The sequence below is a fragment of the Eulemur rufifrons genome, chromosome 6 (genome assembly GCF_041146395.1).
Source record: "Eulemur rufifrons isolate Redbay chromosome 6, OSU_ERuf_1, whole genome shotgun sequence".
Lineage (NCBI taxonomy): Eukaryota > Metazoa > Chordata > Mammalia > Primates > Lemuridae > Eulemur > Eulemur rufifrons.
The window spans coordinates 49,189,394-49,213,019 of NC_090988.1; the positions used below are offsets into that span (position 1 = coordinate 49,189,394).

General features: G+C 46.5%; 1 protein-coding gene across 1 annotated transcript in view; it reads left to right on the forward strand.

Annotated features, from left to right (window-relative positions):
* Positions 1 to 23,626, forward strand: part of TENM4 (teneurin transmembrane protein 4) — a 431,057-nt gene that overhangs the window by 292,530 nt on the left and 114,901 nt on the right. The window contains exons 12-13 of the mRNA XM_069469155.1: positions 3,754 to 3,954; positions 21,696 to 21,881. Coding sequence (XP_069325256.1) covers positions 3,754 to 3,954; positions 21,696 to 21,881 — 387 coding nt within the window. The remainder of the gene's footprint in view (positions 1 to 3,753; positions 3,955 to 21,695; positions 21,882 to 23,626) is intronic.

A 23,626-nucleotide genomic window follows, 5' to 3' on the forward strand; every position in this document is an offset into this window, starting at 1 on the left:
TGGGATGGAGAGAAGACAACTTTAATCCCATCCTAGGGGGCTCGCACCCCAGAGGCCCCAGAAAGTGAGGGCAGATCCAGAGTCTGCCTACCACCTCTGTGGCAGAGCATCGCTGAGGCATAGATACCGGCCCTAGGTTTAGGGTCAGCAGAGCGCAAGGACAGCATCCTCCCTGCAGAAATCTCAGCCAGTTCAGCGTAGGATTCCTGGAGCTGCCTTCCCTCCTGTGATGCAGTCACCTTTAAAACTTCCCTCCTGCTCCAACTCACTTTGCCCAGTCGACCTTCAGAAGCAAAGATTAATTGCCCAGAGGTAGCCTCTCATCGGGTCCTTCTGATCTTTGTTCTCTGCCTGGACCATCTGCTGAGAGCATGGGATTCACTTTGCTGGTTCCCAGGTCCCTATTAGATTCATTACAGCTGAGGAAGAACAGGGCTATGACGCCAAGGGCCTCCTGCTGAACTTGGCACCCTCTCAGCTTGCTCGCTAACGGTGGAGATTTATAGGTTCAACCTCAAGGGCACCTTGGGATTCTCAGAGACAGATTCAACCCAAAGCTGGGGGCCAGGTACTCACAGAACGGGAAATACCTTTATAGGCCTTGGGATAGGAATTGCTGAGTTGTTTCCTGTCAAATTGGAAAGCTCTCTGGATCTAGGGAATCGTCGTAGTAGCTTAATGGGCCAGGATAAGCCTTCTGAGGTTCTGAGATCTGAGGCAGGTCATGAGAATTTATCACTATTATTATTTTTATTATTTTTAATTACTAGCAACTCTAACAGGTCATGCTCTAACCATTTTTAAACAGTGTCCAGAGACTGCGGAAGGAGATTCTTTGCCTTCATTTGGCTTTATTGATTTTCCACATTGCCTTATTTCTTTTCTAATTTTGTTTCAGTTTCTATTTTCAAACCACTTTATGTGTTTATGTCAGTATATATGCATGCATGTATTTTTGGACAAGTAAGATTATAAGAGGAAATAGCAAAAGGCCTATACCAGGAAAGAGTGGTTCAAATTTAAATTCTGCTACTTACTGCTGTGTGATCTTGGGCAGGTTATTTAGCCTCTCTGTGCTTTAGTTTCCATATCTGTAAAATGAGGATAATAATAGTAGCTACCTCATATTTATTAGTTAGGCTTAAATGAGATAATGTGTATAAATGAGGGACTAAATTCATGCTAATTGATATTGTGATCATTACTATGTTTCTTAGCAAATGGTCACTTCTAAACCCTGATCTTATTTGTCATTTAGATCAAGTTGAACTCCTTTAAAAACCTAAATAACAAAAGAGCTTTCTTAATAAGCTGGTTCTCAATATAACTGTTCCCAGAATGTTGCCATTTGTAAAGTCTTTATACTTTGTGTCTGTGACTCTTGTATATCCAGGCTGCGTTTCCCAGCCTTTTATGCAAAAGCCAATTATACTGGGTTATAAAATATAATTAATAAATGAGTTAAAAGATGTCTGAATTATAAATGAGCCCTGATCACAGTTGCCCCAAGTCATGCTGCTGAATGTCCTGATAGGATAGAAGAATAACTTCTTGGCAACAATACCTAAGAGGTAGATATTCTTACCATACCTGCTTTATAGATGGGAAGCTCAGAGCAGACATGTAATTTGACCGTGGTCATACAACCAGTACATTTTGTCCCCTGACCCTTGAACCTGGGTCCTCAGAGGCCAAATGCTGAGTTCTTTCCTCTGCAGCACAGGGCGTGCTCCTTTGAGGAGGAACCTGAGTACACTCATTGCAGTGCCACAGCACTCTTTCTCCAGTAGCTACATGTCGGGGCCCCCACCAGGACACCACTGTCCCCTCACAGTTACAAAATGAGTAGAATCCCTGCCTCCCTAAAGAGAAAGACAGACCTAACAACTTTTTGGTAGAGAACATGAACCAACCTTCTCTGCCAATTTTGTCTTCTCTCTGCTACCATTTGCATTTTTCGTATGAACTGGAGCCACTTAAGTTAATTTTCAATAATCTACATTTTCCATGAAGTGCTTTGTGGACTGTTAGAGGTCTCTGTTAATTTTGTGTAGCCCCATAATTAAAGCTTTGATTTGGGAAAGTCAGCCACTAATAGAAATATCATTGACTTCAGGATCAGACCTGCCTTCAGATTTCTCTGTGGAAATGGAATAATTGGAACCCTTGTGCACTGCTGGTGGGGATGTAAAATTGTAGAACTGCTGTTGAAAACACTATGGCAGTTCCTCAAAAAAAAAAAAAAATAATAATAGAATTACCATATCATCCAGCAATTCCATTTCTGGGCATCTACTCAAATTAATTGAAAGCAGGGTCTTGAAGAGATATTTGAACACCCATGTTCATAGCATCATTATTCCTAGTAGCCAAAAGGTGAAAGTAATATGAGTGTCCATCAATGGATGAATAGAGAAACAAAATGTGATATGTACATATGATGGAATATTATTCAGCCTTAAAAGGAAGGAAATTCTGACATATGTCACAACATGGGTGAACCTTAAGGACATTATGCTAAATGAAATAAGACATCACAAAAAGATAAATACTGTATGATTCCACTTACAAGGTACCTAGAGTAGTCAGATTCGTAGAGACAGAAAGTAATAAGAGAATGGTGGTTGCCAGGGGCTGGAAGAAAAGGGAAATACAGAATTGTTTAATGGGCACAGAGTTTCGGTTTTGCAAGATAAAAAGAGTTTTGGAGATGAGCAGTGACGTTGGTTGCACAATATCAATATCCTTAATACCACTGAAGTGTACTCTTAACAATGGTTAAGATGGTAAATTGTATGTGTATTTTACCACAATGAAAAAATCGAGAAAAACAATTCCTCTTTGGCAGAGTTTAGCTGTGTGATCTGGCATAAGTTATTCAATCTGTCTGAGCCTCACTTTCCTCATCTGTACCTCACTGGATGATTAAGAGAGAGTGTATGTCAAGCATTTAATACAGTGCAAGCACAGAGCAAGTAACCCACAGTGTCATTCTGCTTTCCTTCTTTCTGGGCTGATCACTGGAGACCACTTGGACCTTGGGTCTTAGGAGCCCCGCAGGCTCTGCTTGGCCGTGAGCCACAGCTGTACAGCTCACCCACGACCTAAGGAGAAGCTGTGCAAAGTCAGCACATATAATTTTGAATAGTTGTTGAAATGTTTGCCCTCAGGAAAGTGAAGTGTGAAAGTTCATATCAATCATGAGAATTGGGGGACTATGATGAAATCTAATGGAATTTAATTGCAAAATAAATTCTCATTTAAGTTAAGGAATCTCTTTATTTTAATCTCGTGCTCACATAAATAAACATGCATTGTGAATTGATAATAAAAGTTTGTTCTACAAAGATTTATTCAGCACCTCCTATATTCCGGGGGCCCTCTTCTAGGAGATGGAGGTACAGAAGTGGACAAAACAAAGTCCTGTCCTCTATTATAGTGGGCATTGGTGCTATGCTGATGCTCCTGCTACGTTTCTTACTCTGTCCAACCACAAACCAACAGGGAGGAATTTGAATCCTCGCGTTACTGGTAAGGGAACTAAGACTCAGGGCAGTAAACAGTCACTGGGTGGAGCTGGGAGACCAGGCCTGCCATTTGCTAAAATACTGCTCTTCACCATGTCAAGTGGCCTCTGTGTCCTCCTGCCAGATGTGTGAAGCCCCTCGACTACACAGTTGAGCAGTTTGCTTAAAGAAGCCTCCCCTTTGCTGGTCAGGTGCTTACCTGTGTTCTCCTTCCTCCGTGTCACAGTGGACTGCATGGACCCCACGTGTTCGGGCCGGGGTGTCTGTGTGAGAGGCGAGTGCCACTGCTCCGTGGGATGGGGAGGCACCAACTGCGAGACCCCCAGGGCCACGTGCTTAGACCAATGTTCAGGCCACGGAACCTTCCTCCCAGACACCGGACTTTGCAGCTGTGACCCAAGCTGGACTGGACATGACTGTTCTATCGGTAAATGCAGGGAGAGAAAGGGTGGATGGAGGGAGTGGGGAAGGAACTGAGGGGAGGGCAGGGAGAAGAAGCACGGGTGGAGGGGGAGGGGGTTTCCACTGTAACATGTTAACCATCAGGGACCTGGCCCTGTTCTCAGTCACATAGCAGTGCATTCCCCATGTCTCTGAATGCTTTTCTTCTTTCCCCGGACTCTAGCCTACAACGCCTCTACTCTTAGATGGAGAGAGGATTCAAAACTCACATCCTCACATCATTCCTTCCCTAGTGGTAGCCTCGAGATTCAAAACAGTATCCCTTAACAATGTTACTTATAATTATAGATGTGTTTCACTGAAATCTCATCTCTCATATTAATATGGTTATCCCCGCAGGCCAGGCCATGGGGAAAGTGTTCCTGGGTGAGCTCTGCAGAGGTGGGGCGTTACAGGATGCAGACCCCAGCTGGCTAATCCTTCTGTTTCACCCATGCCTCAGAATGAAGTCCAAACTCAGTGTAGTGTTTAGGGTTCTTCGGGATCTGGCCCCTACCTGCCTTTCTGGTGAAATGCTCTGCTAGACAGTAAGCTCTATGAGGGTAGCCAGCGTCTCACTCATCTCTGCAGCCCCAGGACTCACCATGGCCTGAGCCACAGCAGCTGCTCAATAAACAGTGATGAATGGAGGAACACACGAGTGAAGTTGTTCTCGACTGTAGTATTGGGTTCACCACAGGGTTTGTACTTACAAAGTGCAAAGGGTGGTTATGTTGGCACCTTTCTGTTTGAAAACACTTTGGATTTTTGGTTACTCTCAAAGTGAAGATTGAATTGGAACATGTGAAAACCAGGCACAGCATTGGTATATAGTAGGTTATGTTCACACCTAATATTTCATTTAATTCACACAAAAACCCTTTGAGAAAGGTGTCAATCAACTCTGTTTTACCAATTTACATAATACTTTAGTCAATGAATACTTACTGAGCACCTATAATACCAGGCCCTCTTCTAGGCAAGGGAAGAAGAGAGTAGGAAATGCCTCCCTTTATAGAGCTTGCATCCTGGGAGGGGAAGGGGAGACAACAAACAAACAAATCAAGGTAAGTAAACTGAGCTAAGGCTCAGAAAAACTTTAAGTAATCCTGTTAGGGACAGACAGCTAAAAAGTGATAGCATCTCAACTAGATTTTTTTACTCTAAATCATTTTCCTCACCACTCCACACTGCCTAAACAAAGTGAAGCTCAGATTAGCTCATTATGTTGTATATTAACAGTTCTGGTTGTGATCAGGAAAAATGGTCAAGACCTTTGGCCAAAATGAGATCCATGCAGCATTCAGGCCTTTGGAATACTTTGAATTACCTTTCCCTGTTGAATAGAGAATTGATGTCCAATGTGCAGTCTAAATTGGACTTTTATCCTTGTTTGCAAAGCTCACGTAAAGACATGATTGTGATCACAGATGTGCAGGGTCTCAGGAATAATTCTTTTTATATAGCTCTGTTTATAGCGGTGTAATAAATGGTCCTCTTAAAGCTACGCTGCCTTGCATTGTTCATTATGTGGCTGCAAAGCTAATTTATGATAGGTATATAACTGTGTCTTGCACTGTTAATCCCTGATGACACTCCGCAGCCTCTGAGGAGGCAGGTAGAACTTTGAGTGAGATTACTAAGTATTCTCTAGTTGGCCCTGTGAAAGGAGACAACAGAACCATCCAAAGGGACTTTGAGTAGAATTGTGAGACCTCATCTTCCTCCATCCTGGGCACACCACTCCCCATAACTGGCATGCAACACGTATGTGGGTGGCCTTATGTGTGAAGGCTAAGGAGAAAAGCCCCTGAGTCAGACAGACCTTGGTTCAAATCCTGGCCCTGCTACTGACTTGTTCTAATTTGGGGCAAGTTACATCACTTTTCAAAGCTATAAAATGAAGATAATGATAGTACTTACTTTCTGGGGTTGTTGCAAGATTATTTAAGAAAATTCAAAAGAGAGTTTAGGATGCTTATTGGCCCATGATATGGGCTCAATACATATTAGCTATTGTTTTGATTATGATTGAAACACCCATTGGTGAGAACACTGGATATTAACAAAGACATTTGATACAAAGAGGCAAGATGAAATGTGCCCTTTCAGAAATTGGATTATAGTTTTTAAATCTCTAGCCTGTAACTGACTAAAACGGTGTCATGATTACCACAAGGCCAGGAGTTTAAAAGACAGCATCAAAGTTACCGTCTCCCCTTGCAATAGTAGTAACCATCTGTGTTTGCTGAGTGCTTCGTAGCATACCAAGGTGTTTCACACAGAAACACACACACAGCAGCACCCTGTGGGGCAGGGGTGGTATTACCCTCCCGTGAAGAGGCTAGGGGTGCCGTGCCTTGCATGAGGCCTGCTGGTGAGGGGGAAGCTGGGGATCAAAGCCCAGCCTGGGGCTGCAGCTTGGCTGCATCCCGGTGCTCTCTGCTGCCCCCCACAGGCCACTGTCTCTCCTCTGCTGTCTGAAGCCCGTTTGAAGGAGATTGAAAGCACCTCAACTGTTCCCTCCCCTCCACCCCTGCTGTGTAGACTTTGCCCGCCTGGGTTGGATCCTGGTCCTGCACATGCTAACTGTGTGACCTTGGCAAGAAATTTAACGTTTCTTGACTTCGGTTTCCTTATCTGAAAAATGGAGATAATAATAGTACCTCAGCGGGTTATGTGATCGTTAAATTATATCATTTTTGGACGCACGTAGAACAGTGCCTGTCACAGAATAAGCACTTTATGTCTTTCTACCACCTCCCTTCCAAGGGCACTTTCACTGAGTGGAAGCTGTTTTAAAACTATTGAGTTTTTGCAGTGAAGCTAAGCAGGAGATGCCTCATTGCCTGGATCCGCTCCAGCCAGGGAACTGTCTTTATGTTTTGGAGCTGGTGGAACAGGCACTGGCTTTTTGGGGGAGGCTTGCTTCCTACTAGTTGAATGGCTTCAGCAAGTGGCTTAACCTGTCTCACTCTTAGTTTCCTCTTAGGTAAAATTACCTTATGGAATTATTATGAGGATTAGGTGAGAAAATAGAGGCAAAATGGGTCTCAAAGTATCTGGCACAGCTGACACCCCGGACAAGCAATAGCTCTAGTCATGTCATTCATGCTTCTTGCTGTCTGACATGGCAGGGCTGGCACAGACACTGCCCAGAACTCCCGTCAGGGGCTGCAGGCCAGCAGACGCACCCTAAGTGATCCTTGCTCCATCCGTGTTGATTGTGGGTTCTACGGTTAGCAGAGATGGGCCCCTGCTGCCTGCCGCCTCCTAGGAAGGAGAACTGCCTATTCCCTGAGACGAGTGTCTTGCTGTTTGGCACCCAGAACAGGATTTAGTGAAAGCAGCTTAAATCAACATGCCCTGCACTCAACAACCAGCCCTGTAATGAAATGTGAGCCGACAAGTTCCCCAGCACTTTGGGTAGGTTTGTGGAAACAGTGAAGTCAGATTTTATACAAGTGTTTACTCAGTTCCCTGGCTTCCCAGCAACTTGGCTTCCAGTCTCGTCTCAGAAATTCCTCCTTAAATCCAGCCTCATTCATGTGGTCCCCCTTGCTGATAAACCACACAAGGTAACTGTTGGAACAGAAGAGCACAGGTCATATGGCCCATCCCCAACCCCCAACCCGCTTCTGTCCTCAACTCTGGGCCCAGTGGGACCTCACTTCCTGAGTCATTTGGGCTGGTGATAATGACAATGTGGCTGTAGTGATGGAGGAAGGTGACGACTGCTGCTGTTGTTTTACAGATAGAAAAGAGCTGGAGAGGGGCAATGACTGGCCCAGAGTAATTCAGCTTTTAAATTAAATCCCCCTTTCCATCCAAGGAGGTTTCCTTGTCAGCAGTCGGATCTTTCTTCCTGACAAGCCACAGGATGGAGCGTTAAAGAGCCACCCATCTCTTAGTGCTTACCGGGTACCAGGCACTGATCTAAGTGCTTTGCAACTATTATCATACGGACCCTTAACTAAGAAGGGAGGGTTAAAAAGGAAGTATTACTATTACCATTTTCCAGGTGAGGAGACTGAAGCTCAGAAAGATTAAATTACAGATCTGGCTCCAAGGTCTCTCCTAAGCACTATGGTATACTGAGCACCGTATTGTAATCTTCTTTTCCTAACAAGCTGTGAATTCCATGAGGTCGGCATCCCTCCCTATCCCTAGCATAGGGACAGACATGCATTAGGTTCTCAAGGATTCTTACACAAATGACTTAACCAGTGAATGGTCAAAGTGAGAAGAAGAGAGCCCATTGGGAACAATGAAGGGAGGGCTGCAGCAGAGAGCTCCATGCAAGAAGATCCCAGCACACTACCAGACAGACGCCTGATTCCTTCTCTCAGGACTTCCCCGCCCCCCCCCCCCCCCACCCCGCACAGGCCCCTTCCCTCCCACCCCTCACACTCCACAGGGCTAGAACCAGATCTCTGGGCTCCTCCTCTTGTTACTTTCCTAGACCTAGCACATGTTAGTTTCATGTACATTGCCAGCCAGACCCTTCCTGGACAAGAGCCACCTCAGTTCACCTCCTTTAAGCCCTCCTCCCCAGGGAGCAGCCCTCCTGGGCCCAATGCCTCATCAGCTTTTGCACCAAGTGACAGTGCTGCTGAGCAGAACAATTCCTCCCACCCCCACCCCTCAGCCCCTCAGCCCCCAGCCCCCCACCCTCCACCCCCCTAGCTTTGGTTGACTTTTCATCCTCTTGGCTCAGAGCTGCCCCAGACAAGGGAAGGAATTTAACCTCTTTGAGATGGTCCTTGGAATTAGGAAAGCCTACCTTTCTTTCAGAACCTAATGACTTCCGAAGAAGATTTCAGGCTCTGTGGAATTTTCCAGGGCACCCTTTCAAAGGCCACCCATTAGATGCATCATTTGCCCCTCCATTCATTCTCCTTCAGGTCTTCCTTCCCCACCCTCACCCCATAGGCTCTGTCCTCAGCTTCATAAATTCATTCCTATTTCCATTGCTCTGTGAGTTCACTCCAGCCTTGTCTGGCATAAATGAGTTTTATTTGAGAGGGCCTCTCACTGCATTTTATTCCTTAGGGTTGCAGGCTCACAGAAGCAGTACATGGCAGAGCTTCTGCCTGTAAAATGCTCGTGCTGCTGGTTTATGATTCTTATCATTTCATTGCAATTGAGTTTCACGGAATAACAGGTGGAGACATTTTAGAGATTCGGTAACATGGGTTTGGAAGTAGCATGTGCAGTCAGTAAGAATTGCTTGGGATTTGCAGTAGATTTTTCAAGGCTCAGCTTATGCACAGAATATGGCTAATATACCTGCCTCGAAGGGTTGTTTTCCAAATTAGCTTTAATATATATGCATAAAATGCCTAGCATGGTGGCTGGGCATTCAGTAAGCACTCAATAAATGAAGTATTAGTGTTTATTTTTAGAATGCATGATTAGATCTAAATTGTCCAAACAGTCCTTTGACTCTAATTAGGTCTGAGGACAATTATTTAATAAAGGTTTGGTGCCAGAAGACCTGGAGCTGAGTCTATACAACCTTAAACAACTTGCTTTCTTTCTCAGAGACTCAGTTTCCTTGGAGTTGCTGAGTCTCTCTACCGTATTCTACCCCAGGCCCCAACACTGGGTGTCAATTCTAGATGAAGAGTCATTAATGTGCTGACACATCTATACCCAAACAACTAGGTTGGTGGCCCACAGCACAAGGGCGTTAGCATCAGCCTCCCCTCAGGAGAATGAGCTTTCTGACGCCCATTCCAGAGAGCAGCTCACCTTCCACAGAGAGAGCACCCCACAACAGCTCCAGACCTACAGCCAAGCCAACAGGCACACACGTTCCTTTCATTCATTCACTGAGCCTTTCTGGTCTCTCCTGTGTGCTGGGCACTGTTCTAGGCACCAAGGAGCAGAGAGTCCCTCAGTCTATTCAGGAAGTGAGATATTTAATTATGCAGTATGATAAGGGCTCTGATTGATGTGTACACAGTATGATTTGGAAGCACGAGGGCAGGTGCAGTGCACTTGGCCAGTAGAGGGATGGGAGAGGAACCAGGTCCTCACCAAGGAAACCTGTGAGCCAGACAGTGAACCGGGACTGAAGGGAGGCCCCTGGTGGCCAAGGAGGAGAGAGCAGTGCAGGCAAAGGGAACAGCATGTGCATAAGTGTGTGTGATCTGTTGGAAAGTTGCACCTCAGTCTGATGGGAGAGTAGGAGCCACAGGGGTGGGTGGTAGGAGGTAAGGCCAGAAGGTAGGGAGGGTCCAGGTTGTGGAGCCCACTGAATGCCTTACCAAAAATCTTGGTTTAAAATTTCTTCTGGTGAACATTGAAGATTTCTCTTTCAGACTCCATGCCAGGGCTCGCTCTTTAGCTCTCTCAACTCAGCCTGGCCTAGGTTCTACCTTAATTTAGGGGGACCCTCTAGAATTCAAACTCAGATCCTCTGAGCTTCTGTTACTCTCCTCCCCTACCCAAAAGGAAAGAAAATCCCAATGCATAAATAACAACAGTAATGACTGGGTGGATATGGAGCTGAAAAGCTCTGTTATCAAATTAAGTCACAATTGACAGCAAAATAAACCCAATGCTTTTTTTTTTAAACAAAAAAAAAGCTGAAAGTAGCAACGGGGTTAAAAAAAATTAAAGCTCTAAACATAGCAGTAGCATTAGTGCTAAATTCAATTTTATTTACAAGGCAAAATATAATTACATTTAAATTTGAGGGAACAGAATTTAATTCTTATTAATGACAGAAAGACTGAGTGAGATGCTTTAATGCCAGAGAAATTGTCTTATGTTCATGGATGCGAGAGAAAATTAGATTCAGCATTGAGCATTCTCCCCTGTTACAAGTCTCATTTGTGTAGCCGGAATTGTTCCCTCTCTGAGAAGCATTAGCTTCTCAGCCCAGAAAGCGCAGCACCGACATCCAATTAAACATCAAAAGGAAACGATCAGGCTGGGCTATTTCTGTATAGGTATGTTACAGGAGAGGAAACTCAAGGTTAGAATTTCACCCAAGGATTAATATCCACTGAGACTTGACATTTCCTGTACCCCTCCCCAACAGCGAGTGACAGCCTAAAATCAAACTGCAGAATAACAAATATCTGAGAGATTGACACTGGCGCAGAGAAGGAAGGGGAGGGTCAAAGGGAGGCAGGGAAGAGCCCAGCAGTTGTCTGGGTGGTAGTGTGGAGGTTTAGACACAATGAGACGGTCAGTTCCTAACATTTAATCAAAGACTGGAAAATTGGGCCCAGACAGGCATGCTGCTAAATACCGCCAGAGTTAAAGGTTGATAAACCAGGAGCTGGCAGATTTGTAATTTAGTAGAATTTCCCCTGACAGCCCTGGAACATTTTCTATCAGAATTGGAACTCTTCATTATGCAAATATAAGCGTTCCTGAAATTGGGCTTCAGAATCAGGTTTCTATTTGGATGCCCAAGCTGATATCTCGCACGAAATCTCCAGTTGTCTTCCTGAATCACACTGCTGCTATGATAACTTGTAATTTTTAAAAATAACTCTTCTTTGAATGGAAATTTTACATTTTACAGAGCTCCTTCATGTGTGTGCTTCATGATTTATTCAAACAACAAATATATAAGCCTCTGACATTGTAGAAGTTATTATTCCCTGGAGACCAGGGTCCAGAGAACTTGAGTGACTGGCCCAACGACACTGTGGGGAAACAAGGGTTCCAATCCAGGCTCTTCTGGCTCCAGAGCCCGTGTTTACCCCCTGCTCAACTCTGCCATTGGCTGTTACCAAGGTTTGTGCTGAAAGTGCCAGTGAATCAGGTGTCAGGTTTATAAGGTACCACTTCCTTTAGTAACACTGCTAGGAACCACATAAATTGCATTGTGAACTTGGTGTATTTGGCATGAGTACAAGGCTTCAAGAAAAGGAGCAATCACTTTCAACTGGTGATGAGGGTGGGACGTATGTGGGTGATGGAGGTCAGATATGAGCAGGCAGAGATAGAAGGAGGAGGCAAGCACCTTGCAGCAGCCAATTGTAGAAGTCGAAGATTTGCAACATGTACCAAGATGGGACATCAGGGCATTTTCTAGGAAAGCCCGGTAGTTTGGAATGACTTAGCTTAGGATATTTGTGGCAGTAGTGAGGCAGGGAAAGGGTGAAGGAAGCCAGCAGGCGTCAGGTCGTGAATGACCTTGAAAGAGCTTAGGTTTTATCTGTCATTGGGGGCCACTGAGAAGTTTTAAGCAGAGGTGTGACACAGTTACGTTTGGTTTTAGAAAGCTACTCTAGTATCAGCATGCAGTTGGAAGTGCCTGGGGGGGACATCCAGGTGGAGGTGTCCAGGAAAGAGTTAGATAGGTGAGCTTATGACTAAGTGAAGAAATGGGCCTTTTGCAAAAGGTTGTTAGGGTCAGAGGTTTTTGGGAAGAGGATTTAGCATCAGCTGTCCGTCCCTTCATGTCACCCAGTGGGGCCCTTTCAGTGGGGTTCTGGTTAGGTTCCAACCCTGGCCAAAAATGCCCATCCCGGTCATCTTCTTTGGCTTCTTTGCTTACCAGCTGTTTTCTTCAGCAAAGTCAGGCCCTGTTTGGAAGCCTCTCCAAGCTAGGTTTGAACTCCTCTAATCAGGAGACCAGATACTCTCCAATTAAGATGAATGGCAGTGGCTTACTGCTTTCTGTGATAGGTGCTTTGTAAAGGCTTGAAATTCTAGTCCTGGGGGAACAGATGTGGAGACCTGCTCTGCACTGACATACTGGAATCCACTTTTCTGCTTGGTTTGAAAGCTCTCCAAGCTCCTTGAATGAGGTGAAAGGCCGTGTGGTTTCCAAGGCTCATTAGCTTTCTGCCATCTCGATCTGTGGAACAGAGCCCTGGCTTGAAGCAGCTCTGACTCTCGGGTGATAGGGAGGGAAGTTGAAAAGCACAAGAGAATAGCTTGGGTTTGGCCTCAGTGTCTAAAGGAGACTAATTACTGTAGGAAGTCAGAGGCTCCTTTCCTGCACCTTCTTCCCCTTCTGGCTTCTTCCTAAAACCTTCACTGAGACTAAAATCCATCTGTCCAATTTAGTGAGGGAGAGAGGGAGAGAGAGTAGGTGCCACACTTGGAGAATGCTACTGTGTGCTACTAGGCATGGTGGCCAGCATTGTGCTCACTTACATGCACAGGTAGACTTGAGTTCCTTGTGGGTAGGAATTGTTTTATATCATCTCTATATCCCCAGCTTCTAGGGATATCTGGCACATAGCAGGTACTCAGTATATTTTTAAATCAATTTTAGAATTCTGGTAGATAGATATCATTGTTCCCATTTTATAGTGATAAAGATAAGGCTCAAAGGTGTGCGATATTTGGTGCACATAGCTAGGAAAGAGCAGAGCAGGCAGCTTGAACCCAGCTTCCCTGATTACAAGCCTCTGCTCTGTGCGAAATCACAGAACCTTGAATAGTTCCATGGAGCACTCTGCCCCGTACAACTAGAATCTGGAGATACAGATGCAATCAGAAGACACATTCCCTGTGTGAGATTCACTCAAGAAGGCAGAGATGAATCTGATGGCAGGGTCCTCTAGCAACACAGACTAATAGCCCTGAGAAAGAAGGAATCATATAAAAGTGCTCTGGGAAGACGAAAGGGGAACTCTTCCAGCTGGGACACTGGGAGGGGCTTCAAGGAGGAGGTGGCATTGGAGCCAGATCTGAAAGCCCATTTGGACTTGAACATGTGAGGATCGGGGTGAAGGAGCCTAACACATGCAGAAGCACAGACGAGGGACCAACAGGCATGGCGGCGGCCCTTACATGACCCACTCCTAAGGCGGCCAGCAAGTTCTTGCTCAAGTACTGAGCGCGTGGCACTGCGTGGCGTAGGACGAGCCACTTCCTCCCTCTAGGCCCTTGCTTTTCCATTTAGAGAATCTCTGAAGCGCTTCCTCATGCTCCTCTGGTTTTCCTCCTCTTTTTCTCCCTTGGCCCCGATCCAGTGTAATGAGATCCCCCATCCAGAACCAGGCCACTTCCTCCAGCATCAGCTCTCTCCGGGTTTGCCTTTCTTCTTCATTTTCCACTGTTCCCGTGGCCCTTCACCTCAGCCACCTCCCGTCATCATTCACAGCCCCCATGTCTCTGTGGCTTCCTTCCACACCCACCTGGCAAAACCCAGCACTGATCCAAGTAGTCCCCGTTTCTGATCTTACGGCTGGTGTCTGAGTGCCGCTGAGCCAAAGCACACCACGCTCAGTCTTCACCCTCTGCCGGGCCCTCCCAGCTGCCCTGCTTGTGCTCTGTGTGCTCTCACTCCCCACATCCATTCACCAGCAGAGGTTCCTGCCTCCTTCCTCACTGACAACACCAAGTCCAGTGGTTAAGCATTTCCCCATTATCCAGGCCTGGTCTCTGCACAGCCTGTGCCCCATGTCTCTCGCCTGTATCCCTCTCCCCAGAGGACGAGGTGACCACTAAGCCTGTCCCTCGGGTTGTGCTTCATATCTGTCCTCTCCACCTGGTGAGAGGCACCTCAGGTGAACGTCATCCCCTTGCTCTCCCCAGTGTCTTCAAGCCCTCCCTTCTCCTGGCTCTTTCCAGCACGTAGAGATGGTAGAGATGCCAAGCAGTGAGTGTTTACCCCATAGAGCTGCCATACAGTGAGTGTTTTTAAAAATGTGCACGACACTAGGTGCATTAGTTAGTATTCACTTAATCTGCACATATGCAGATATGGGTGTCTGTACCCTATTTTGCAGATGAGAACGTTGACCCACAGAGGGCTGAGGTAAACTTGCTCAGGTCATACAGTTGGACAGATGGGTGGATTGACAGTTAGGCAGCCTGGTGACAGACAGCTGATTAAGATGGACTGATAGATGGATGGAGGCTGAGCAGACAGATAAGCACACAAGCAAAAGGACATAGGCACTGGGTTGGGGTGAGGAGGGAGTGTCTGACTCTGATTCCAGAGATCTCGTGTAGCTGGGCAGAGATCTGATACACAATCAGCAATCAGGGGACACTGGCAGATGACGTCTGAGGCATGGCCCAGCCTGATTCCACAGTTCACAGGCCAAGACACTGTGTTAATCATGGTCACCTTTCATTCTAGCTGAGTTCCTTTGAACAAGTCACTTAACCTCTCCAAGCTGTCTGCTTAGCTACGATACAGGAGTGAAAGTATCATTGCAGGACTATTGTGAGCATTTAGTGAGGCCATATTTGTGTTATACCAGTAATGGTTCTAGAACATTAGAGAATGTTCCAAGGAGAATATTCCATTTTCTCCTTACTTTTGCCTCAAATGCTGATGAGTTTGGCTTGGCCTTTAAGTATACCAGGATTTCAGAGAAACTCCCCGGGTTGTGCAGTAACTCAGATGATCTAGTGATGAAATGGAAAATCCTGGCAGGAATCGCTTTAATTTGTTTAACCCACTATGACAATTTCTTCAGGTCATTCTCAGAACCTCAGGTCCTATGCAAAATAGAACAATTTTACTTATTATCCCTCTTAGTGCTAAAGGCATATTTAAGAAAGAACACCCCAGGAGGTCAAACAGGGCCAAGACTGTTTCCACTTCCCTAGAATTTTAGAAACAGCTTCACCTGCGTCTGTTCCTTGCTCAGCGGGAAAGTATGCAGATCTTTGGGAGAGGTCTGTTCTATACCTTACTTGTATCAATTTTGAGTACCTTTGTAAGTAGAAGAAATTTTATGGGAAAATTATGCATACATCTCTCCCTTTAGGAGAAAGGCGCAGCTTCCCCTACCAGCCATTTTAATGAATAGGATTATAAAGTAAGTCCAGACAAATTAAAACGTAGCTGTGATAGGTCCCAGGCTTCATCTGGGCTTGTGTGAGGATTAACATTTAGTGAGAAGAGCCTGGGGCAGCTTTTCCTGTATGTATATGTTTTTTGGCATAATTAACCATTAGCCAAACCTTCTATCATATCCCCTCCCTCCCACCTCTTCCCCATGTTCACCTCCTTCCATGTCATAGAAGAACAGGTGTGACATGGGCATTGGCAAGAAGGACTATGTATATCTGAGAGTGTAAGAACTGAGACACTTTTTAAAATTACAGAGTTCACAATCAGAGATTGGAGAAGACAAGTTTCTAAGAGGCCTAGGCACAAAGGAAACTGAGCCTCTATGTGAATATATTTAACAAAAACTTATGCACAGTATGGCCCTGAGACGGAGTCGAGCCAACTGACATACACCTCTTCCATGAAGCTTTCCTTATTCATTCATCAGCTCTTTCAACAAACATTTGTTGAAATCCGTGCTGTGCCACACTCGGTGCTAGTGCCAGGGTAGCAAGAAGGATAGAAGTTAGACTCTTCTGTCAGGTGGGCTTCCAGCCTAGAGCGAAGACAGATATGTACACAGGGGAGAGGCGGGGTGGGGAAGGGTTAGTGCTGTGGGTTTGGCTTTCTACAGGAAAAGAGCTAATGTGTTCTTGGGCCTGGCCAGGTTCATCTCCAAGGATCTGTACAGTTCAGGCAAGGACTTTATGAGCTGGGAATGAGAATTTTCGGACAGTTGAGGATTTTCACCTGATTTTGAGAGGAAGCCCAGGCTATACCCCTGGGGCCATGCCAGGTGACCAAAGAAGAGCTTCATACCCAAAGTTTGAGGCTGCTACTAGAAAAGCAAATATTTCCCTCTTCAGGAAGATGCTCCTCTGCGAGGTGACTTGGAGTTGAGCTGAGAGAGTACGTCTTGGGTCCTCACAACCAGTCGTGTGCACCACGTAGTTTACATAGAGCTTTTCACACACACTGTTTCCTTCAGTTATCACCACCCACTGGGTAGGGTGACCATGATTGGTGAAGAATATGGCTCAGACAGATTAAGTAATTTTCCCAAAGACCCACAGTTGGATATTGGGGAGTCAGAGTTAGAACCCAAGTCTACCCTATAGCCTGTGTACTCCACAGTACTTCAGAAGATTCCTCCCAGACCCCAGCCCGCCACCATTCAGTCAAAAGGCTCTGATGTTGATCATGTGAAAGTCACCTAGCGTTTATCAAATGCTCCCTTGTATTGAGTATGTTGTGAAAGTCAGAATTCACATGTGATCTTCTGACTTCAGTCTTGTGCACTTGCCACTATATCTCATTTCCTTTCTTCTGAAAATGTGTATTAATTTATTATATCCTGACTGCGTGCCAGGCACTGTGCTAGAAGCTCCACTTGCATTTATGTTAACTTGTTTAATTTAAGTGATTTAGATTATATCTGTCTGCTATGCTAGAATGTGAACTCTTTGGGGTCAGGAAAAAACTGTGTCTGTCATAATCACCGTGGGATCCCCAGTGCCCACTGTAGGCCTTACACATAGTGAGCACCCAAGAAATCAACCGACTGAGAGTGATTCCTACAGCCGCCCTCCAAAGTACAGTAGTTGATGTCATCTCCAGTTTACATAAGGAAACCTGTGACTTAGAGAGGAGCTGTGACCCAGATTTCACAAAGGACCACTTACATTATGTAAAAGGCATATGAGCTTTCAAAGCACATTCTTCAGCATCATCCTGCTTTGTTTTCACTAGCCACGCTGGGAACTTACATCTGCCTTAATGTCAGAGCAGAATCTGAGAAGGAAATATAAAGCAGTTCCTTTTATTTCAAGGACAAAAAAAAAAAAAAATCAAGGTATTTGAAAAAAAAACAAGAAACAATAGGGACTTGAGGCCAAACGATAAAATAAAGTGGCATCTCAGGTTTCTGCTCCCATGGTGAGGCGGTGGGTCTCTCCGCTCAGGCCGACAGGCCCATCTGCAGAGGAGAACCTGAGCACTCACAGGCTGTGTCATCATCAGTTAGCACCCCGTAAACATCAAGGTCACCCTGTGCAGGCCTCTTGCATTAAAACGTGTAAGAGCTCACAGCCCAGCTTGTAAAGGGCTGGTGGAGGGGTGCCCAGCCGCCAGGCAACTTTAGCTTCACTCCAGCAGAGCATGTCTCGAGGAAACTGGCAAGGAAACGGGGTGTGTGGATGGGCAGCTGAGGAGAGTGAGACCAAGTGTCTGGGAAACTCTGTGTAGAGGATCTCATTTCATTTCACACACATCCAGGGTCTGGCTGGGACGTAACAAAGGATAAGCAGCAGGGTCAGAAATGGGCAGGGGGCTCTGCAGGGAAAGCTGGGAGTTTCCCTCAAAGAAAAGCCTGCCCATGGCATGGGAGTGTCCTCACCCGTTCTGAGGCTCAGTTTCCTTATCTGTAAGGTGCCTACCTTGACGTGTTATTCTGAGGATTATCAAACAAGGAAAACGCATTGGATGACCACGTGACCTTGTAGAATGACCTTATACTATCTGGGTCTCAGCATCCACACTGCTACCAGGATTAATAGCCACGTGTTCCCACAACATTGTTATGATAGTTAAACGAGAATTGTAGGTGAAGAGTGCTTTGTAAACTGTAAAACCCTATATAAGCATTACTTAAGCCAAAAGCAATGTGGCTTTCCCACACATTGCCTTATGTGATCTAACCCCAAGTCTGTGAAGGTGGTGAAGTGAGAATTACTATCCCCATCTTACAGAAATGGACAGGAAGGCTCAATGCATTGCATAATTTGCAACTTGCAGATTACCTGGGCAGCAAGTAAGTGGCTAAGCCATGGGTAGATCACAGATCTGTCTGATCCTGAGCTTTGTGGTTCTTTTAATCCATTGCACATAAGCAGACATGAGTAACAGCTGTAGGGTATTTGGCTATTCTTTGGAATGCCAATATTAGTTTGTGTTTATTAGGCCTATGATCTCCTGGGGTACAGAGATTATGTCTTATTGACCTCTGTATTTCTAGCACTGGGTACAGTCTGTGGCATATAGTGGGCATGTGTGGATATTATTAGAAGAATAAATAAATCCATATGAATTCATTAATACCTACTAAATATCAGACTCTAAGGACCTTTGGAAGTATGTGCCATCATAATCCCCATTTTACCGAAGAAGAAAAGGAAGCTCAGAGCTACTGAGTAGATCACTTAGCTGGCAGAACTTAGATTTGGAATCAGGTCTGATTCCAAGTCTTCTCGCTTCCATCCGCCTTGCCTCTAGGTTCATGAATAAAGCAGTGCAGCACCTGTTAGCCAAGGCCTGAAATCTGGAGGTCGGTTGTGGGGAAGGCTGCCTCTTCTGCTCTTGGCCCCCACGCTCTCTGTGTGCCCTGCTGCCTGGAAACACCCTGGCTTCGGCGCTGCAGCCTGTCCCTCTCCTGGCTCACACCTCACTGAATAGAAGTGCTGTTTGCTGTTTACTTTCACACCATAAACTGCCACCTGGAAAAAGTGCTGAATAAACCCAAACAAATCCTAAGTTGTTCTTCTCTCCCAAGGGTCTCAGGGGAAAGTTCTAGCCCTGAGCCCAGGTCCAGCCTCCAGAGCCACCAGGAGGTCATTGCCCTTTCAGCATTGGGCAGAAGAAATAGGAATTTCAGGGAAGCCTGAAGCCTGGTGATTGTCATTCTGTATCTTGAGGAAAGCCCAAGATGATGTTTTGTGAGCGAGAAGGGAAGGGAGCTTGAACAACATGCTGGGGGACTGCTCGATGTAGTGACGCTCAGCTCCACAGACCCACCCTCACGTGGCACATTTCATACGGGCAGGTCACTGGAGAGAAACAGATAGGTGGGCGTGGATGGAGTTGCAGCCAGGCCAAGGGGATGTGCGTGAATGTTTTCCATTCTCAGGCTCCTATGGCTGTGGGACCACCCTGGTTCATCCATTATGCAAGGAACCTTAATAAGGGGTCTATTCTGTGCCATGACCTGTGGGGTACCAGGGATAGGGGTGATCAGAGGAATTAGACCCAGCCTCAGGTTGTTCCTAATCTGATGGTAAGACAGATACAAAAACAGAAAATCACCCCACCATGTAAAAGGGGAAGGAAAGGAATAAGAGAGTAACCACAGGGTGAATCACAGGAGACTTCTCAGAGGCGGGGGGACATTTCAGCCAACTCTTGGGGTGTACTATACTGTGGAAGATGCTTGTATCATAGAATCCCACAGGCTTAGAGCCTGAAGAGACCTTAGACACCATCAGGTTCCCCCTGCAATAGATGAGGAAAGTGACACCCAGAAGAGAGGAAGTGACCTTCCCAAGGTCACACAACAGGTTAGTGGCTGAGCAGACAGGGACCTCACCAACCTCCTCAGACTCCCAGGCTAAAGCTCACCATCCTGCCCTCAGCTCCAGGAAACCTTGAGTTACCTGATCTTTGCCATGCCCTTTGTCATCCACTCCCCCGGGCGTTCGCTCCAGCCCGGTTAGGTCAGCAGAGGGCTGCTCTAAGGCAGCCTCACACTGCGCCTGCTCCCCAGACCAGGAACTGCAGCTCAGTGAAGTCCAGGGACCTGGCCAAAGTCACACAGCTCAGGAGCTCCAGAGCCTGGCGTAGAACCCAGGTCCCAGGCGCCAGGTCAGAGATATCCCTAACCCATCTTACAGGTGGGAAACCTGATGTAGTAAGTACCTCCCTTTTGAGGTAATGTGTTTGCCAGAGTGTCTAGCATAGGAATACACCACAAATGGTAACTCTTACTTTTTTTTTTTTAACGCTCAAACATTTTATCCATTGTCTTTTAGATTGGCAGGAAGGTCTGAGCCTCTGAGACCTAATTTTGTTTTCTTTTCTTGTTCAAAAGTAGCTAGAATATTAGTAGCTTCTAAACCAGGAGTGCAGCTTGGAAGGGAGTAATGGGCAAGTGCAACTTGATAGAGGTGCCAGCTAATTTAGTTTGAAAGAAATGAAAAGCGTTGGGATTTTCACATGCATTTGAAGAATGTTGGGCCATGGGGCGTAAGAATGAAGTCAGGGTCTCCATGAGAGCCTTGGCAGAAAGCTTCAGTGGACACAGTTGCTCAACCTGTTTCCTAAAGAGCAGTTGCATTTTGGAAGCCTTCACCACCTCTGCCTGCAATAAGCACGGAGCCGTTGCTGGCCTGGAGCCCGAGGGGCTCGTGAATCAGGGCCTGTGTGTTTCGCACCGTCTCACAGATGAGCCTTTGTGAAGGGTGGGCAACTCCACTCTGGCTGTGAAGTGGCCCCCCTAACTGTTTGCTTTGGATCTGAAAGCCCATTTAGCTGGTGCTTGCAGTTAGGGTGAGTAAGCAGGGAGCTGGAGCACAGAATAAACCCAGCAAAAGCGCAGAACAAACTGCAGGTTTTGGACAACAACCCAGCGTGTACCCATGGGGTAGGGGCCCTGCCTCCTTTGCCCCCAACCCCCTCCATTGGCGTGAAGCCCGTAATGAAGTGCAGGCCCCAGAACTCTTCACGTGCCCGGCCAGACCCACAAGCACTTCATTTGGCGACGGGGACTCATCCTCACTTTGTTTTCACACATAACCGGTTTTTAATTAAATTTGACTTTTCCTCACATCTGTTCAGAAGGCCGGTCCCCTTTGGAAGTGGCAAGCACAAAAGCAGGGACAGGCTGGCCATAGGGAAAAGCAAATTGAGCAGAGCCTTTCAATCCCTTCTATTTTGGTGGAGAAGCAGGCGCCGGGCAGGCTTCTGCCCAGAGAATTGTTCTCCTCCGAGGGTCATTGTCCGCGGAGATTAGTGCCCCGAGCCTTGGGAATCCTGATCTCTCACAGAAGCCTAGGTAGGTAGCCAAGTGTGACCCTCGTGCCCAACAATAACTTTCTCAATGCTTGTTTTGTTTCTCTCCTCCCTCCCCTCCCCTCTGGCCCCTTCGTCCTCTCCTGGCCCTGTGTCCTCCCGCCTCCTCCTCCCCACAGAGATCTGCGCTGCTGACTGCGGAGGCCACGGCGTCTGTGTAGGAGGCACCTGCCGCTGCGAGGACGGCTGGATGGGGTCCGCCTGCGACCAGCGGGCCTGCCACCCGCGCTGTGCCGAGCACGGGACCTGCCGCGACGGCAAGTGCGAGTGCAGCCCCGGCTGGAACGGCGAGCACTGCACCATCGGTATGGCGGGCCCCGGGCCCAGGCTACCTTCTCTGGTCTGCAGGACACCTCTGTCCCTCAGGGCCCCCATTGCATGTGGGAACAGGGGGCAGAAAGTCCTTTCATCTGACAACATTATGACTGGCCTTTCCTAGGCGTCATTTGGATTTAGACTCAGTTGGATTTCAACTTGGCATTTTCAACCTTATTCCTCCCAGTTTCCATTTCCCAGGTCCCAGTTAGCTGGTTAGTGTGCCTTGCCATTTAGCTTCTCCCAGGCTACATGCAGCATAGCTTTGCGTCAAGCAGCTCGGTGTTCAGGAATGAGGCAGATGCCTGCCACTTAGCAGCTGTCAGTAAGTCCTGTCCCCTCTCTGAGCCTCAGTTTTCTCACCCAAAAGATAGAGATAATAATGCATGTAAAGAGTGTGGCACAGGCTGGCACCTAGTGGGAAGCCTAATGCACATGGCCATTATTATTGATGTAAATTTCATTATCTGGCTGGGATGGCTCTTGCTTAGCTCTGAGCCCTCCGTGGCCACTGGCTCCTGGGTCAGAGCTCCCACAGAGGCCTGGATCCAGGGAAAGCTCCCCGCAGGCCCCAAGGCCACATCTGCAGTCCATTAGGCCTGGGATCCCCTTCCCCGAGCTCAGCTTCCATCCTGCTTGCATTTGTCTCCTCTCCCCTCTCTTGGGGTCTCCTTGGCACCAGCCTCTGCTGAAGCAGCACTGTTGGCAGCTTTAAAAACAAGCTGATCACTTCGTTCCCTTCTTTCTGCCTTTCCTGCTGGTCTTGTTGATTTTAAACTCAGCCAGACGTTTTGCTTTGTTTATTATCCTGGAATGAACACTCACCAAAAGCTCTTTATTGAATCAACTAGTTTATGTATGTGTGTTTTAACTTCTTCCCTGTCTTTTTTTTTTTTTTAATGAAGGGTCTGTGATCAGATGGTGAGCACATGGCTTTAGAAGGCAGGATTCCATGTGCCTTTCTGGCTCGGAAAGTGACCTCTTGGGTCTTAGAGAAACTGGAAGACACGCCCCAAAGCTTTTCAGAGACAAAGGAATTTTGAGCAAACAGAGCTACCTCTTATCTCTTGTGGGTTTTTAAAATCTTCATTCTTTTTGGTTTGCAGCCTCACATTAGTTTATATCCTTGATCCCCATCCTAGCAACATCAGTGGCTATAGAACGTCTTACATTTATTAATAGTAATAACAATAATGGCTTCTAATTTTTAAGTATTTACAACATGCTGAGCACTGTGCTAAGAACTTTTATTGTATTATTGTTATTCTCTTAACAATCATCCTATGAAGCAGTATGTATTATTTCCTCTTTTTCAGCCTGAGGCTCAAGGTCATGTAACTTAAAGAGGTAGACTAGGAGTTTGAAGCTTGAATTTCTCCCCACCAGCTGCTAGCTCTGCAGTCCTTGCACGACAAAGCCCCGGTTTTAGGGTATCAGCCCCTTCCCAGAGGCCGTGTGCTCACAGTTCCTCACCTAACTTGCCCCGGCCCCCATTCTCAACAGAGCCACTCCATTGTGACAGCAGCCCTTCCTGCTTCTCTGCAGGAGATTGTGCCATGTCATCTTACTGTACGCTACTTGATGGCTTCTTTATGTCAGTGTCACCCTACCTCCTGATTGTCCTGGGAACCTGTTAATGAGGGGGTGGCCCTAGTCATGCCCTCTTCTATAAACTCTGCTTTCCCCTCACCTTCACTTTTCTGCGTGACTAAGGACGGACTGACCTTTCCAGCCT